Source organism: Portunus trituberculatus, chromosome 38 (assembly GCF_017591435.1).
Source record: "Portunus trituberculatus isolate SZX2019 chromosome 38, ASM1759143v1, whole genome shotgun sequence".
NCBI classification, from domain to species: domain Eukaryota; kingdom Metazoa; phylum Arthropoda; class Malacostraca; order Decapoda; family Portunidae; genus Portunus; species Portunus trituberculatus.
Genome location: NC_059292.1, coordinates 22,603,697 through 22,621,519, shown reverse-complemented (window position 1 = coordinate 22,621,519; position 17,823 = coordinate 22,603,697). Strand labels below are relative to the sequence as shown.

The window sequence follows — 17,823 nt, the reverse complement described above, 5'->3', positions numbered from 1 at the left end:
AGTGCCGTAATATAATAAGACCATAGCAAAAAAAAGTTAAAATAAACAAATAAATATATTTTACAGTATCTGAATTTATAATGTTTACAAAAAAATTATTCAAGTGAAATAATAAAACAAAAAGAAAAAAAAAAAAGATCAGTGATAGATAAAGCCAAGGTAAAATCATGACATGTCGATATTTTGGTGCAGTGTTTTGGTGAGGCTCAGGCAGCACTACAGCGGCTCCACGGTACACGTGCATGGAAAGAAGGCGAAGTGATCACCATGAGTGCCAAGAGGAAACACGATAGTATCGCTTCCACCACCCAGTCTGTCTTTGAGGAGGATGACTCCAAGGTAAGGAGGGGATGAATGGTAGTGTTGGTCAAGATATAGAGGTAATGTGAGATAATGAGGTGTGGAAGGCGCCCTATTGGGGTGTCGTATCTGAAACAGCTTTTACTGTTATGACAAACACTAATATAAGCAGGTGGACTCGCATTACTAGTAAATAAATGTTATTTTATTATTTTGCTTATGCATCTCTGATACTCCCTGGTCATATCTTGCAGTCACCTGGTGGACTACCTTGTTGGTAATCCAATAACAAGTTTCTTGCCCTTGCCAAGTTGAGGGATGAAAGTATTTTTTAAATTTTTTTTTTATGGGAGATTTTGTTGGGTTTTAATTAATCTGCCTCTTACGATTCTCATCATATAGAGCTTCTCGTTCTGAGTAATTTGAACCCATATATATATATATGTATATATATATATATATATATATATATATATATATATATATATATATATATATATATATATATATATATATAAATATAAATATATATAGTACAGGAGAGAGAAGACCCCCAAAAAGACGGTTATCCTCATTATATCCACTTCACAACGTTTCGGGAAAGTACATATCCCATCTTCATATCTTAACAAAAACTCCAAGTCACAGAGAGACTTGGCCTGTTGGAGGTGGAGTCTTTGTAGTTTCCTTGCAGTGGATATAATGAAGATAACCGTCCTTTTGTGGTCTTTTCTCTCCTGTACCGTGTACATGTTTTTCAAGTCATATATATATATATATATATATATATATATATATATATATACATGACTTGAAAAATATATATATATATATATATATATATATATATATATATATATATATATATATATACATACATACATATACATACATATACATATATACATGACTTGAAAAACAGGGCGTCTATAGCGTACACGGTACAGGAGAGAGAAGACCCACAAAAGGATGGTTATCTTCATTATATCCACTGCAAGGAAACTACAAAGACTCCACCTCCAACAGGCCAAGTCTCTCTGTGACTTGGAGTTTTTGTTAAGATTGCTTTTTTGTACCTGAAGATGGGATATGTACTTTCCCGAAACGTTGTGAAATGGATATAATGAAGATAACCGTCCTTTTGTGGGTCTTCTCTCTCTATATATATATATATATATATATATATATATATATATATATATATATATATATATATATATATATATATATATATATATATATATATATATATATATATATATATATATATATATATATATATATATATATATATATATATATATATATATATATATATATATATATATATATATATATATATATATATTGTATATAACGTTGACTGCAGATTTGAAATATTTATCATAAATGAGCTCACTTGTTGCCATGCTGATGGTGGGAAGTGATGCACCAGCTCCAGTGATGGAAGCACGCTGGTGAAGGTGTATGTGTCTGTGTGCTTATTTGTCACATCTGAACATTTGTGCGATCTTGAAAATGATCACAGTGATTGGTTCTATTGTTTGAGATTGCAGCCATTGGCCAATTAGAAATGCAGAATTAATACTGTCAATCAGGGTATTTATTTTACTTCTTTTGAAAAGAGAGAGAGAAGTGACTCAATTTAGAATATTTAAGTTCGTTTGAAGGTATCACTCACTGATGGATGTTGCTTTGACTATTTCCACTGTATCACCAGATTCACAAGTCCTGGATGTAAGTACCTCCAAATATTCATAAAATTATATTGACATATTATCACCAATCAAACATAAATAACATTTGTATATAGATTCAATGGTTTGTTCAGTTTTGTGGCAGAGTCTATTTATAGATGTCAATTTAGAATACCATTTGCTAGAAAACTATATACTATAGTTGTATGGATGAAAGTCAAAAGAGTCTGTAGCTATATAGACAATTTTTTTATTTGGTAGTACACTCATCTGTCCTGCTGCCGAGAAGGGGTTGAGTTAAGATTAGGTTAGGTTTAATTATGTAAGATAGGTTAGGTTAGCCAATGGTGTGTAGCACTTTCAAGTCACTTCGGCCTCTAGTTCCTCCGGCCTTTGGTCATTCCGGCCCCAAACTCTAGTTACTTCAGCCTCCCACCCTAGCCATTCCATACTCCCACCGTGGTCACTCTGGCCTCATTGTTTACTTATGAAACTATGATGAAAATTGTTCAAACAAATTGGTGGAAAGTAACATTCTTCCTTGCTGTAACAGTGTTTATTTTTAATTGTCACCAACATGCATTAACCCTCTTGTGCACCAGTAAGTTTCATTAGTTCTTTTTTCCAATACCAGTACCGCTGTCAAATATTGATTAAATTTTCTAACTAGAAGTGTATTCTGGGTAGTGACAAAGTTACCAATTCATTACTTTCTTAAAACTTATACTTCTCTTTTACTCACCAACCATTAACAGCTAAACCATTAAACAAAACACTAAAGAAATATTCAAAATACAGATAGGACAGTCAAACTAAAGAAGTGAAGTGGTTAAGAAGTGAGTGACGGATGTTAGCTGTAACGTGCAATTAAATGTTAAAAATTGTGGTGAAATAATAGCTGTTGGTTATAATATCTACCTAATTACAAACCTGATAACTATATCCACTTAAAACTATTGAACAAAATATGAGTGAAACATTTAGATCATAGATGCCAAACATGCAAAATACGGCTACAATGAACTGAAAAATATATAACATTCTGTACCAGTGAATTCTGACAATGAGCACTTGATGCAACACTGTTTTTTAAGTTCTTTGCAGACCATACGGTGGTGATCCTTCTGAGAAATAACAGAAGCACAAGTTTTGTATTGCCACTGGTCACACCCATTGCACTACTGCCTTGGCTGTACTAAGGCAGAGCAACCAGCACATGGGAAGGAAGCCATGGTGAAATGGATTTTATGTAGCTTTTTACTCCAAAATTGCTTCTTTTCATACTGCTTCTAGCTATCTTGTGTTTTGAGACCAAAACAACTGTAGGGCTACAGTTGTTGTTTTTTCCTCATACTGGTCCATTGTTATTTATTACAGTGGAGATTCAATACTCGAACGTCTAAATAGTCGAACATTTCAATAGTCGAACGCAAAAGTTCAACTTAATACTAAAAAAATACCTACTAGTCAAATGTCTGTCAACGTGGCTGTAAACAAAGGGTCTTTATCTTCCTGCCACCCCACGCGCCCCACGGGCTGGCCATTGCAGCCAGTTGATCCTCCATGGTCATAAGAATAACATTGTCCTGTGCTTTCTCTCCGGAGTTTTTTTTTTTTTTTTTTTTTTTTTTTCCTCATTTAGAAACTTATAATGGCACCAAAGAGGCTTGTTAGTGATGAGCCTGCAAGAAAGAATGTAGTGACAACCATTGAAAGGAAAAAGGGAGATTATTGATAAATGCGAGAAAGGAGGAAGAATAACTGATCTTCCAACTGAGTACTGTATGGCTAAATCTACAGTAGCTACAATACTGAAGAAGTAAGCTCATTAAAAGAGCTGATGTGGCGATTGGTGTGAAAAGGCAATTTAAGCGACCTGCGGCAGTGGAAGAAATTAAGAAATTATTGATTGTGTGGATAAACGAAAAGCAGATGGCTGGTTATTCTTTGTTAGAGGGGCATAATTTGTGCGAAGACTAGGCTGCTGTATTTTTATCTTATTTCTGTTACTACATCTGACTCCAATGATGATTTTAAAGCAAGTATGGGGTGGTTTGGGAATTTCAAGAAAAGAACTGGAATTCATTCTGTTGTGAGGCACGGCAAGGCAGCAAGTGCTGACAGAGTTGCCGCTGAGAAATTTGTGGATAAGGAGCATTTAAACCACAACAGATCTTTAATTGTGATAAAACTGGCCTGTTTAAAAAAAATTATCAAACACGACCTATATAACAAATGAAGAGAAGTGTTTGCCAGGACACAAGCCCATCAAAGACAGGCTAACCCTGTTTCAGTGCTAGCGGCGACTGCAAAATTAAACCGCTACTTTTTTTTCTAAACTTGGGTATCAATAGTCAAAATTTTTAATACTCGAACAGCCATTTGGAACTAATTAAGTTCGAGTATTGAGTCTCCACTGTATTTCTGTATATGAATGGAACTGTAAGCTTACATTTTCCACATTTCTATTTACTTTGACAATATAGAAAAAAAAAAGAAAAAAGAAAGAAACACCCATGGTCCTACATGCGTGTGCAACTTGGGGGACCAGAGTGACCAGGGCTGGAAAAACTATGGGCGGAGGTGACCAGGGCCGAAAGAACTAGGGGCTGGAGTGGCTTGTTTCCCGTGTAGCTAGTGACAGTGAATACTCTCCAAAAGAAGGCTGGCTTTGTTTCTCCTGTGGTACTTCATGTTGAAACTATTTTCTTCTAGATTAGTGGTTCCCAAACTTTTTTGTGTCATTTCCCCCTGCACCCAGTTCAACCATCCAGATTTCCCCCTTCATGTGTATGAGAGAAAGAGCAGTTAAAACACACTGAGACTACGAGTATTTACTAATTTTTTCAAATGTACAAATATACTGATAAACTTATAGTTACAGAGTAAAGTGGATAGAGAGCATTTAGTAACAACTAAGCATAGCCATAGAGAGCGGTTAGTAACAAATAAAAGGATTTTTTTTAGTTAGTAGGTAGTGTAATTATTTCCCCCCTGGTAGCTTCAAATTTCCCCTAGGCGGAAATTTCCCCCAGTTTGGGAACCATTGTTCTAGATTTTGGTCTGTTTTGTGTTAATCTGCTTTTTTTAATTTTTATCACAGAACAGTACTTTCTGAAGGGATAGAGGGTAGGGATAAAAAGTGAAAAGTAATGATTTGTGCCAAAAACAATGCACATATTCATTCAAAATAGATAAAAAACTAAAATAAAAATATTTTCATCTGAAATTGAGAAATTTGTGTAAGAGTAAATATTTGCCTTTTTTTTTATGGTGTGGCTTCTTCTATGAAACTCAATTACTCTAGCTTGTAACTTGTCACAACCTTCCACATAAGTCAACTCAGCTGTTCTGTTTCTCCTGTTCTACACTGAACACCAAGGGTGTTCAGTCATTACTTTTCACTTTTTAGTGCAGAATCTAAAACCCTACCAAGATAATGAAATTAACTAAGGCTAAACTAATGTAGATGGTGGAATTAATACAGGATGTATCCACAGTTATTCTCTATCCTATTTTTAATATGTATTTTAGAGCCAAAGAGCTGGATTTGAATTTGAATTTCTTTTTCAGACAAATTTTCTGGTTATGAATGGAGAGGAAGAAGGAGACTCTTCTGATCCTGATGCAAGTGATATAGAAGATGACAGTGGTAGTGAAGAGGAGGATGAAGGAAATAACAGTGGTGAGGGAGACAGTCTTGATGAAGATGAAGTAGAAGATGCAAGTGAAGATGAAGATGATGATGAAGGTGATGATGAGGAGGCCAGCAGTGATGAAGATTCATTTGGTGATGATGAAGAAGAGGAGGAAACTAATGATAAAAAAGAAAAGATGATAGTGTCAGAGGCAAAGGTAGACAGAGACAGTGGCATAGATGATCCTCCTCAGGCAAAAGTGAGGCTCAAGAAAGTGAAAAGCAAAGTAAATGAAAAGCGTAAGCAAGCAAGTATCAGTGGAAGAGAAAGCAGTGCAGCCACATCCCTCAGCAGCCCAATCACAGCCACACCTCCAGGCATCACCCCGGCCCCAACCACCAGCACGCAGGACGAGTATGAAGAGGATTCATCAGATGAAGAGGATTTGCGCAACACAATGGGTTGGTTGAGGGAAGAGGTGTATTTTTTTTTTTTTTTTTTTTTTTTTTTTATTTATTCATTTATTTATTTTTTATGTTATGGCCTATAGCACATGTATGCATACTTGAAGAGTATATTTGGGAAGTGCTGCTCAGCTTCTGCCCATTAGTGGTGCAGGCAATTTTATTTATAGTGGTACCCATATTAGGGCCCATATCACCACCCAAGAACATCTTTGGTGTAACCACCTAGAACCTAGGTATCATGCTGACATGTAGGTAACTTTAAACCACTCGACAAATGGCATAGCTTCAAAGTGGTATGTAGTGGGATTCGAACCTATGCATGGACGTCTGCTTGGACGCTCACCACCTTATCCACTAAACCACCGCCTCCTGGTTAAAAAGTGTGTCAGTACAGTATTGTCATTTTGTTAAAGGTACATTGAAAAAAATAATCATTAATATTGAGTTTATGAGTCAGAACAGGTGTTGATGTGAAAGATGACCATGATTGATAGTTATCATACTTGAAAGTGTGCTAAAATCATATTGCTGAAAAGAGATTTTGACTTACTACATTATTATGCTCTTGCTGTTTTCTGTAATTTGGTATATCTCACTTATAGTTTAACAGTATTTTTTAAATATTATAACCTCACAGAAAAATTAACATGACAAAGTATTTACAGTTACATATTAGCATGTCAATAGTGACGTTCTTCGTGGTGTATTTGTCCAACAGGAAATGTGCCCATCAAGTGGTATGATGAATACCCTCACCTTGGTTATGACCTCGATGGGAAACAAATCCTCAAACCCAAACGAGGCGACACCCTAGACAACTTCCTCAACAGGATGGAGAACCCAGACTACAAGTGAGTGTGGCTGTCTCATAACTAGAATGTACACTCAAGAGCCATGTGTTTCTAGCTTCATTTCATGCATATTAATTGAGTTTGCTATGATAGGGTTCCACAGGGCAGCTTCTGACTGTCTTACCAGAGAACTGCCAAGAATAATACTGAGATGGTTGTGGCCACAGTAAGCTTAGGTGATAGAACTAAATGTGGATGTATCAGCAGCAACTGATATTTAAATATTTAATGGCAATTTGACATTAGGCACTTTATTGTCACAGAATAAAAAAATCAAAGTTAGCAATCTCATGCTAAACAAATACAGGTAACTCGATTTACGCGTTTTTGTTATAACGCGACCGAAAAAATTAAATTTAATTTGCGCGATTTGGCCCAACCGCATTTTCAAACTGAGCACCAAACACAATTTCAAACTGCGCACCAGAGAGTTCCGCAGCTGGCCGATAGGTGGGAGCTCCGTTCTTCTCGTGCCTCATTTGCAGTCTGCCAGCACTGAGTAGGTACAGACGGAATCTCTTCAATCTGCCTATAATTCACCAAGATGGCCCCAAAACGTCCTTCATCTTCTGCGTGTGGGGTTATTTTTGATAAGTGGTAAAGCTCAGAGGAAGAGTGACTGACTGTGGTGTGAGTGGTGAAGGCAGTGATGCAGTGAGTGTTGTGTTTATGTATTCTTTGTTTTGTTGTTTTCTCTTATTATTTTTGCTTTTCCCTTTACTTTAAATACACTTCTAGTATTTAAAATGGTAAATGATAAAAACATGTTAATTTAGCCAAATAAATAGAGTATTTTGTACAATTTTTTTTGGACCACATCCTGCATCCCCCCTATTATCTATTGTTTCTTATGAGAATTACATGTTTGTTTTATGCAAATTTTGATATACGCGATGCCTCTTGGAACGCATCTATCGCGTAAATTGAGAGTTACCTGTAAGTAGAAATAAGATTTGTTGTACTGCCCAGTAAATTTATAGACTGAAAACAACTGATGGCAGAAAGACTTCACTACTTTTATGTTTATGGTACTGACGTCTTGTTTGTCTCTAGCCGGACTGTGTTTGACAAGCAGACAGGCCAAGATGTGAGGCTCAGCGATGGGGATCTAGACATAGTGAAGCGTATCATGTCTCACCGAGTTCCCGACGGAAGCTACGACATGTACGCCCCGTGGATAGATCACTTCACCCATGAGGTCATGGATATGCCGCTCTCTGGCCGGCCCGAGAGCAAGCAGTCATTCATTCCCTCTAAGGTCAGTTGATACATGAACTCTTTTGTAGTATTAGGAGTATGTAAGTAACCAAACATGACCACCATGACAGATTTTCTAGTCATTATATCAGAAGGGAGAAGAGAATAGCTATTTGAGACAGATAATTCAGCTCATTTCAATAGCTATACCTGGGGAAAAGCAATGTTATTTGTTTCCTGTAAGGTGAGTCTTTATCATTATTTGTCCGTGTTTGAATTATCTCTTGTAAAGTTGGGTTTCTGTGAATACAGTCATTACCCCCAATATACATGTTCACAATATGTGTTGCTCACAGCATGTGACTTAATTTCCAAAATATTGATAATTTATTATTTTTGATATGTGAATTTGATCATATGATTATAAGGCAGATAGTGTTTACCCTCAATATGCACCTAATTGTATTCAATATTCATGCATGTCTGACTCACTATGTCGGTGCCACTGAACCATTGGACTATGAGTCTATGAGGCCATGACTCATAAGTTAGTTTGTCACCAGACTCCAGCTGGTGAATATGTGTATCTTTCCCTCACCAAACACACCCACTGCAGCTTCCCTATTCCCTTTGCCTCACCACTACATTGTGTGTCCTAATATAAACTGGGACACCTGGTAAACCTGTTGGTGGGGGATGGGATCTGAGTGTGGAAGGGAGGGAAGTGAATCAAGTATGTCTGTGAGTGTTGAGAGGTTGTGATAAATTATTGCATATTTGTTTAGAGAATGTGACTATTGTATTGTTGTCTAAAATACAATGAGGAAGCCTGTTCCAGTCCTTTGTAGTGCATGGAATATAGGAGTGCTGTCTGTGTTAGTATGATATGTTTGGTATGCTTAGTTGTGTATGTTACGGATATGTTAATTATTTGTGCTGTGGATCAATGTTGCTTCTCCTCAAGAATCCCTGTTTTCAATTGGCTTTAGAGCAGATGGAATCATGAGTATTGAATTTAAGGTTTATGGAAAGGTGAACACCAATAATTACACAGTGTGTGGTGCCCAATAAGGATGTGCATACATTTTGGGCACCACGCATTGCGTACATTCTGGATGATGTAAGTTAGATTGGATGGTGCTCTGACAGTTTCAGAGGAAATTGACTCTTTTTAATTCTTGTAGTAGAGGCAGTTTTGCAATGTCATGCAATCTGTCTTAGAACTCTCTGGCAGCAGTTTGACAAAATCATACTTATTGGTCATTGGTCTTTTATATCTGGGATCAATCCAATAGGTACACACACAGCCTCAGCCTCTATCTGTTGTTTCTAAGCAGTCCTAATGCATTTTTCTTATGCATTCCATGACAAAATGAATCTACAAATAGGAAAAGTTGTAATTTTCAATTAGAAAATTAAACATGAAAAAGAAGTTTTAAACCTTAGGTTTTCATGTGAATATACATTTTTTTTTTTTACACCTTCACTTATATTTGTTGCTGCATCTCTTCAGTCATAAGAAACCCAACTGTTGAGACCTGTTAACATGAAGGCAATGGTTAAGTTTAAAAATGTGACCAAATTTTAATGTCAAGTTTTGTCATATCCTGTGAAGATTTTTAAATGCTAATTACACACCTAATGGGCTGATGTGTACCTATTGGACACTTTACCCTATACATTGGCCCTTTTTTTGAAGCTTGTCTACATTTCAGAGGAATGTCTAGACTTAGTAGTTTGTGTTGGTGTCATTCAATGTTAGATTACAATAAAGTAAAGATATTTGCTATGCATTATTCTGAACGTCAGCCTTATTCTCAGTCAAGGGGGGGGAAAGCTTTCACCAGGCTTCGTATCTACATCAGGACACTTGTGCAAACCTTACCTGTCAGCCTTGCCTGTCCTCTCACAACAACTAATATGTTTCAGAGTGAGGCAGCTTGGGTGGCGAGGAGAGCAGAGCAGATTCGGCGAGGGCTCATCAAGTACACCCACAAGAAAGAAGAGAAACACAACTTTTACGATCTGTGGGCCAACACGGAGAGACTTAGAGGAATACACAACCACATGCCAGCACCCAAGTTGAAGCTTCCAGGTGAGTGCTCAGGTTGTGTCTGGGATGCTAAGGTACTAATATTGTCTTATATGTTGATCTTTTGAGTGCTGAGGTGTTGTCTTCATGAATACTTGTCAATTTTGTCTTTGTGAGTATTGGATGTAAGACTTAAGGAAAGATTACATACAGTGCAAATTAATCTGGCAGGTCACTATGATTGCTAACTTTACGATAACTAAAACTTTATCATTGAATGCTGAGTTAATCTTGGACAAACTAGTTGATTTTGTCTTCATAGATGAAAACTGAACACTGGAAATAAGTTTGACAAGTTACTAGACTTATAACTATGACTGTACTGAACCATTTTCAAGGTGATTTTTTATTATTACTTAGTACTGAAATGTCCTTGCATTGGCTGAGTGTTGAAGTATTTTAAGAAAAAGTACAGGAATGTTTTATGTGGTGGAGACTGAAGAATATGACTTTGAGGGGAATGTAACTGAAGAGATGCTGTGTGTGTGCCTTGCAGGTCACAGTCAGTCGTACAACCCTCCACCAGAGTACCTTCCCATCAACAAGGAGCCTTACAAGAGTCTACGGAAGGTGCCCGGCTATCACTTCTATATCAAGGCAAGTGGTCCATCTGAATATTATTTTAACTCCTTCAGTACTGGGATGCATTTCTACCTTGAGTTTTGGGTATGATTAGATGGTTTTATTTACATTAGGAAGGGTCTATGAAGATCATAAGATTAATGACCGGAGTCTTGACTATCTTAATCCCCACATAAGTTCTTGAAGCTGTATATGATCACCAAATAGTAATAAGAAGGAACATGAAAATGCATTATGGTTCTGAAGCAATTAAATCAGTCTGGCTAAGAGCTTCAGTGATAAGAATGAAGGAATTTTAAAAAGCTTCTCAAAATGTCACTCCTAAAAAATAACTACATGAGAATTATAAGAAAATTTCAAATGGTCTTTCTTACTTTTTAATGAGTGTGGCTAAGGACATAAAGACAAGAATTAAGAAAAACGTCTTCAAAACTTCACAACTGAAACATAATTACTGGATAATCAATAAAAAAGTTGTCTGATTTTCTTTTGGTTTGCTGGTGAAAAAGCAACACTGATACCATTGGCCTTATTGTTAAGAAATGAGAGAAAATAACCCAACCACTATATGTTGCTTTTCAAGTTTTTATTTGTTTTTTGAATGGCCATTTTAAATTTCCTCTCTGTCATCAAGTACCATTTAAGTTATCAGTGACATTTAATTGTTGTGTGTGGTGAATTTGCTAACATTCCATAACTCTTCCAGGAGAGGTTTGAGAGATGCTTGGATCTTTACATTGCACCGAGGAAGAGAGTGATGCGGGTGAAGGCAGAGTCCAAGGTGAGACAGCAAGGCACAGTGGAGCATTGCAGACTGCAAGAAGGAGGGTGGGGTGACTGAGGCTCAGGATGGAACAGTGTAGGCTGATGGGGCATCCCAGACACACACGAAGAAGTGTCAGGTGGCTGAGGCTCAGGATGGGAGGGATATTAAGATAGGAAAGTAGTATATGTAACTTGGGATACACCTCAGGAGGAGGAGCTAAGAGAGCCCATGTTGTGTGTATGAATGTGTGGTGCTTTGTTTGACCCTTGTGTGATATCTGGCTTGGTATAGAGATGGTTAGGTAAAAAAATAGTGACAAATTTTCTCTCAAAGAGAAAGATTTGTCATGTCCTTTTAAAGCATTAGCAAATGTTTGTTAAATGTCATGTTGAGGAAGAGATTGTTTGATGTTCTTTTAAAATGGAAACAGTATGCCAAAAAAATATTAATAGTGATTGAGATGATAACTGAATGTGATTGGGAAATTATGTAACATTGATACCAAAGTCTTACATATTCAATATTTTACTGAGGCAGGATGACAATGTTAAACACTACTCAGTGTCTTTTTAGTGCCCTTTATTCACTGTGGTCCTTTTACAAATTCTGTGTCTGTTCTATTTATTGACTGCATGAAGCTCAAGGCTGGTTGGTCACCCACAGGACTTGATCCCTGTGTTGCCGAAGCCTCAGGACCTGCGGCCATTCCCCTCCATGATGGGCCACATCTTCAAGGGCCACCGCTCCATCATCAGGTCCATTTCAGTGCACCCTCAGGGCAAATATCTCGCCTCTGGCTCAGATGACCACACTGTTAAGAGTGAGTTACTGCTGCCCCTTGCTTTGTGCCGGTTATTTCTATCTGTGCATGTGTCTGGTGAAGTGTGTTTAGGGTGTGTGGTTGCTGTTATTGATGTGTTGAGGGTGTATTGGTATATTAATTGTAACTATTGATGTTTTGAGAGTTTATGAATTTATTACTTGCTATTGCTGATCTCTTATGTCTTAATATTATCATAGTCATTCTCATCTCCACATCATCTTTTCTTATACATGCCAATATTATATTATTTAATCTGTTCCATTATTCATGGCTAGATTGATTATCTTGCTTATCTACTCTCAGCTCTACAATGCCTATATCTCTGCATATATACATTATCTTTAATTTGTTGTATTAATCCCACTCTCTTGTTTATCTACATTAATCACTGCTATATTAATCTAATCTTGCTTATCTGCTTAACTCTACAGTCCCTTTATCATTGTATGTATCACATTGTCTCTAATGTGTTGTATTGATCTCTAATGCAAGTCCCACTCTATCCAGTCTGGGAGATCAGCACTGGGCGTTGTCTGCGCAGCTTTGATGTTGAGGCAGCTGTCAAGTGTGTGGCGTGGAACCCGTCCAGCAAGCTCTTCCTGGTGGCCGTTGTGATTGAGAACAAGGTGATCTTTCTGAATCCTGAGACTTACCTCATGGACAAGCTGGTGGTGCAACAGACCAACGCTGTCTTCAGGGAGGAGCCAGACCAGGGAGATTACATCCGTGAGTGTTGTGTGGTGAACCTTGGTGTTGTGATGAGAGGAGCCAGATCAGAGAGATGGTTGTGGTTCTTTAGTTGATGTAGGTCTACCTTTTTTTTGTTGTGAAGGGAGGAGTCAGATCAGGGAGATGTCTTTTGGTCTTGTTAGATCTTTTTCTTGTTAAGAATCTCCTGAGTTAAAAGATCATCTACCCAAACCCATCAGTAATCTGACATCAAACAATGTTAATTTAGTGACTGACACTAACTCAATATGCAATGGTACTGCAAATGATATTATTAGATCAGCCATCTAAATACCCTTGGAAATCTTCTCGTGAACCCCTGGGTTGAAAACCTCTTCCATAAATTGTAAGAGAGTAGGAAAGTTTCCTTGGTGAACACTGAAGCACCTAGTCTGGGAGTAGCTAATTATGGTCTTCTAGGTCTCAATAACAACCATGGATGATTAGATTTGTCTTCATATTGCAAGCAGGGTAAGATTGTAAGTTTTTTGTTCCCTTTGATCCATTTTGTTAATTCCTTTGTAACTTTGCAGAGCCGGAACGTGTGAAGACTGCAGTGACATGGAAGAAACCAACACCAGATGAGTGGGCCAAGGGTTACAGGATTGTGTTGGAGCACTTCAGAATGGTCAAACAGGTATGGACTCTGATGCATCTTAAGGCAGGGAATTAGTTTGCCTGGGAAACAAATAGTTTTTTTGTACTTTTCAGTCAAGCAAAAGACAAATTCACTAGTAGTAGGAATGCTGTAGAGTAACATAACTGAAAGACAATTAAGTACGTAGATTCCATGCACAAGTTTTTGGGAACAAAGGAATGTGAATACAGATCATTTTACTAGCTTATTTCTAGTCATTGTCTTAACAAGGGTTGTATTGTGTGAACTCTGTGAACTGGTTATGCAATCATGTGTCCAACTCTTAACTAATGGAAAGAAAGATAACTAATAGTGAATGAGTCATGCAGGAAGAAGAGAGTGGGAGACAATGTCTTGTACAGAGGAGAAACAATGTAGAAAAGGTTGGTGGATGGGTGGTGAAAAGAAACTCATAGGTCTTCCTTAGAGGAAGCCCTATGAGCGAAACGTTAGGGAAATAAAATACTCCTGCTACTTCTGAGTATGACAGGCAAGGAAGAGAGAGTGTGGTAGGACGGTTTGTGTTATGGAGTGTGTGTGTGTATTCACCTAGTTGTAATTTTACAGGGCCTGGGTATCATACTCGTGTGGCCCCGTCTCCATATCTACACACATCCAACTTTCCTTTAAAACTATGCACACTCCTCGCTGACACCACCTCCTCACTCAAACTATTCCACAGCTCAACATCTCTGTGGGAAACTATATTTCTTCACATCCTTCAAGCATATTCCCTTGGCTATCTTTTTACTATGCGATCTCGTAGTTCTATTTAAATTTTCCTCTCTCAACATCATTTGCTCATTATCCACTTCATCCAGTCCGTTCAACAGTTTATAAACCTGTATTAAATCCCCTCTTTCTCTTCTTTGTTCCAAGGTAAGCAAATTCATTTCTTTTAATCTCTCCTCATAGGTCATTTCTGCCAATTCCGGAACCATTTTTGTTGCCATTCTCTGCAATCTCTCCAACTTCCTTATATGCTTCTTTTTATAAGGGGACCAAACCACTCCAGCATATTCCAATCTTGGTCTAATTATCGTACTAATTAATTTCTTCATCATATCTTTATCCATATAATGGAAGGCTAATCCAATATTTTTATCAAATTATATGTTTCTCCAAACATCTTATCAATATGAGCCTCAAACTGCCCATGGTCTTGTATTATCACTCCCAAATCCTTTTCCACCTTTTTCAACACTACTTCTTCACCCATCTTATATGACCCTCTTGGCCGTCTTCCACTCTTCCCATCTCCATCACATGACTTTTGCTCAGATTAAATTCCATTTGCCACCTCTTGCTCCACTCCCAAATCTTATCCAGATCTGCCTGTAAAATTTCACAATCTTCTTCACTCTTCACACACCTACACAACTTCGCATCATCCGCAAACAAATTAATATAACTGTTTACTCCTCTGGCATGTCATTAATATATACAAGGAAAAGTATTGGTGCCAGCACTGAGCCTTGTGGGACTCCACTCTCCACCACCAACCAGTCCGACTTTGCATCCCTTATTACCGTTCTCATCTCCCTCCATCTCAAGTAGTTTTCCATCCACTTTAACACTTTTCCTTTCAGTCCTCCATAAATCTCTAATTTCCATAGCAGTCTCATGTGAGGTACCTTGTCAAAAGCTTTCTTTAAATCCAAATATACACAGTCCATCCATCCTCTCTCTCTTGTATTTTGTCAACCACTCTTGAATAAAAGCTCAGTAGATTTGTTACACATGACCTCCCTTTCCTAAAGCCAAATTGATGATCCGATAATAACTTATGATCCTCCAGGAACCGTATCCAATATTTCTTTATCACCCTCTCACAAATCTTACCGACCACACTTGTTAGAGACACAGGTCTATAGTTAAGAGGCTCTTCCTTACTGCCTCCCTTATAAATGGGCACCACTTCAGCTCTTTTCCACTCTACTGGTACTTCCCTGTTTCTAATGAGCACCTTATAATATCATATAATGGATCAATCAATTCTTCTCTACACTCCTTCAATAATTTTCCTGAAACTTCATCTGGTCCCATCGCTTTATCATCTTTAAGTTCCTCCAACATTTTATATAACTCCTTTTAGGTATCTTAATGTCATCCATGTGCACATTTCCTTGTACATTCTGAGGCTTTACAAACATTGTTTCTTTAGTAAATACTTGTTGAAACCTATTATTTAGCAATTCCGCTATATTCTTAGGGTCATCTACTATCCCTTGCTCTCCTTTTAATCTTTCAATGGACTCTCTCTTTTAAGTTTACCATTTATGAACCTGTAAAACAATTTTGGATGTTCCTTACTCTTGTCTACAATATCTTTTCAAATTTTCTTTCTTCCTCCTCCTTACCCTCACATACTCATTTCTCGCCACTCTATAATTCTCCTTATTTAGTATATTCCTGCTCTTTTCCATCTTTTCCAAGCCACATCTCTCTTTTCCTTAGCCTTAACACAAGTTGCATTAAACCAATCCTTTCTTCCTTCCTCTCTCGGTTTATACTTTGGTACAAATTTCATAACTCCTTCTTTATAATATTTCATAAAAATCTCATATTTTTTTGCACTTCTCTGATTTGTAACATCTCCTCCCAATCTAATTTTCTGAAATAATTTTTCAAACTTTCTGTGTCCATCTTTCTATAATTCAATCTACCACTCCTGTATGTCTCATCTCTCCTTCGCTGTGTTGTTGCTATCTGCATTTCCATAACCACATGATCACTCTTTCCCAAAGGACATTTTATTGTATATCTCCACATAGGTACACTTCTCTTGTTAACACCAAATCCAGTCTAGCCGGTTCATCATCTCCTCTATATCTAGTATTTTCTTCACCCTCTGTTCCATCATATTTTCCATCATTAGATTAAGAAATCTCTCTCCCATGCTTCCTCTCCAACACCACTTACTAGATTTTCCCAATCCACCTCCTTACAATTAAAATCTCCTACTAGTATCACCTTTCTTTTTCCAGATAATACACTTTCCAAACTCTGTAAAGTATCCTTGATCATATTGTCGTATTCCTTAATGTCCAAGAATTTGTTTTAGGAGGTACATAGGTCACCATGATTATTAATTCTTTTCCATCACTTTTTATCCTTATGCTTATCACTTCTGCGTTGTTCTTCCCATACCAAACCTTATCCACATTTATTTTCTTCGTCATAATCATAACTCCTCCTCCACCTTTACTCTCTATCCTTTCTCCATATATTATATTTATTATCCAAATTTACCTTTGTTTTTCATGCAATTTTGTCTCAGTCAAACACACTATATCAGGCTTCTCCACCATCATATAGTCTTGCAATTCCAATCTACTTGACAGTATCCCATCTATATTAGTATACATTACGGTCCACCCACTGCTCCCTCTAGGGGTTCCTCCGCATTCCTTCTTTCCACATACCACTTTCTGACTCTCTCCTATAACTCTCCAAAAACTTTTCTTTTTCCTCCTCAGACCGCTCATCATTTTTCCTTCTCGCCTCTTCCAACAATTCCTTATATCTTATCCTCTCTTCCTCATTTCTATTTTTTCTCACAAACACCTCTTTACAACCTTCTACCTCTCTTAACTTTGATGTTCTATATAAATATCCTCCAGATTGTTGTGACTTCAGTACTACTTTAATCGGTCTCCTTACTCCCTCCTTGTACGGACTCAGTCTATGGATCTCCTCCACTTCTTGTAGGTCTTTTTTTTCATCATCATTTAGATTTTTAAACAGTTCTCTTACCATTTTTAATTCTTCTTTAATTCTCTTAGGCTTATATGTTATATTTTGTTCTTTCATCCCAAATATTATCACACTTCTTCTTTTCTGCTATTTCTCTTATCAATGTTTCCTTATTCTTCATAACATAAAAATAACCAGTTCCTTAGACCTTTCTTTTTTGTCTTCATTCAACTGATCTTTAATTATTTCTTGTAATCCAACCATCTCTGCTTCCTCGACTCAGTCCATTGTGTTTTCTTCAGTTCCCATTCCCTTTCAAACCTTTCATTCTGCTCACTGATCATTTCC

General features: G+C 37.2%; 1 protein-coding gene across 1 annotated transcript in view; it reads left to right on the top strand.

Moving 5' to 3' along the window:
* The first annotated feature begins 180 nt into the window (after positions 1 to 180).
* The window catches only part of LOC123514865 (ribosome biogenesis protein bop1-like), a 27,213-nt gene continuing 9,570 nt past the window's right edge, over positions 181 to 17,823 (top strand). The window contains exons 1-10 of the mRNA XM_045273126.1: positions 181 to 339; positions 5,571 to 6,096; positions 6,821 to 6,953; positions 8,007 to 8,211; positions 10,080 to 10,245; positions 10,739 to 10,839; positions 11,531 to 11,605; positions 12,254 to 12,410; positions 12,921 to 13,139; positions 13,676 to 13,779. Coding sequence (XP_045129061.1) covers positions 268 to 339; positions 5,571 to 6,096; positions 6,821 to 6,953; positions 8,007 to 8,211; positions 10,080 to 10,245; positions 10,739 to 10,839; positions 11,531 to 11,605; positions 12,254 to 12,410; positions 12,921 to 13,139; positions 13,676 to 13,779 — 1,758 coding nt within the window. The 5' untranslated portion in view covers positions 181 to 267. The remainder of the gene's footprint in view (positions 340 to 5,570; positions 6,097 to 6,820; positions 6,954 to 8,006; positions 8,212 to 10,079; positions 10,246 to 10,738; positions 10,840 to 11,530; positions 11,606 to 12,253; positions 12,411 to 12,920; positions 13,140 to 13,675; positions 13,780 to 17,823) is intronic.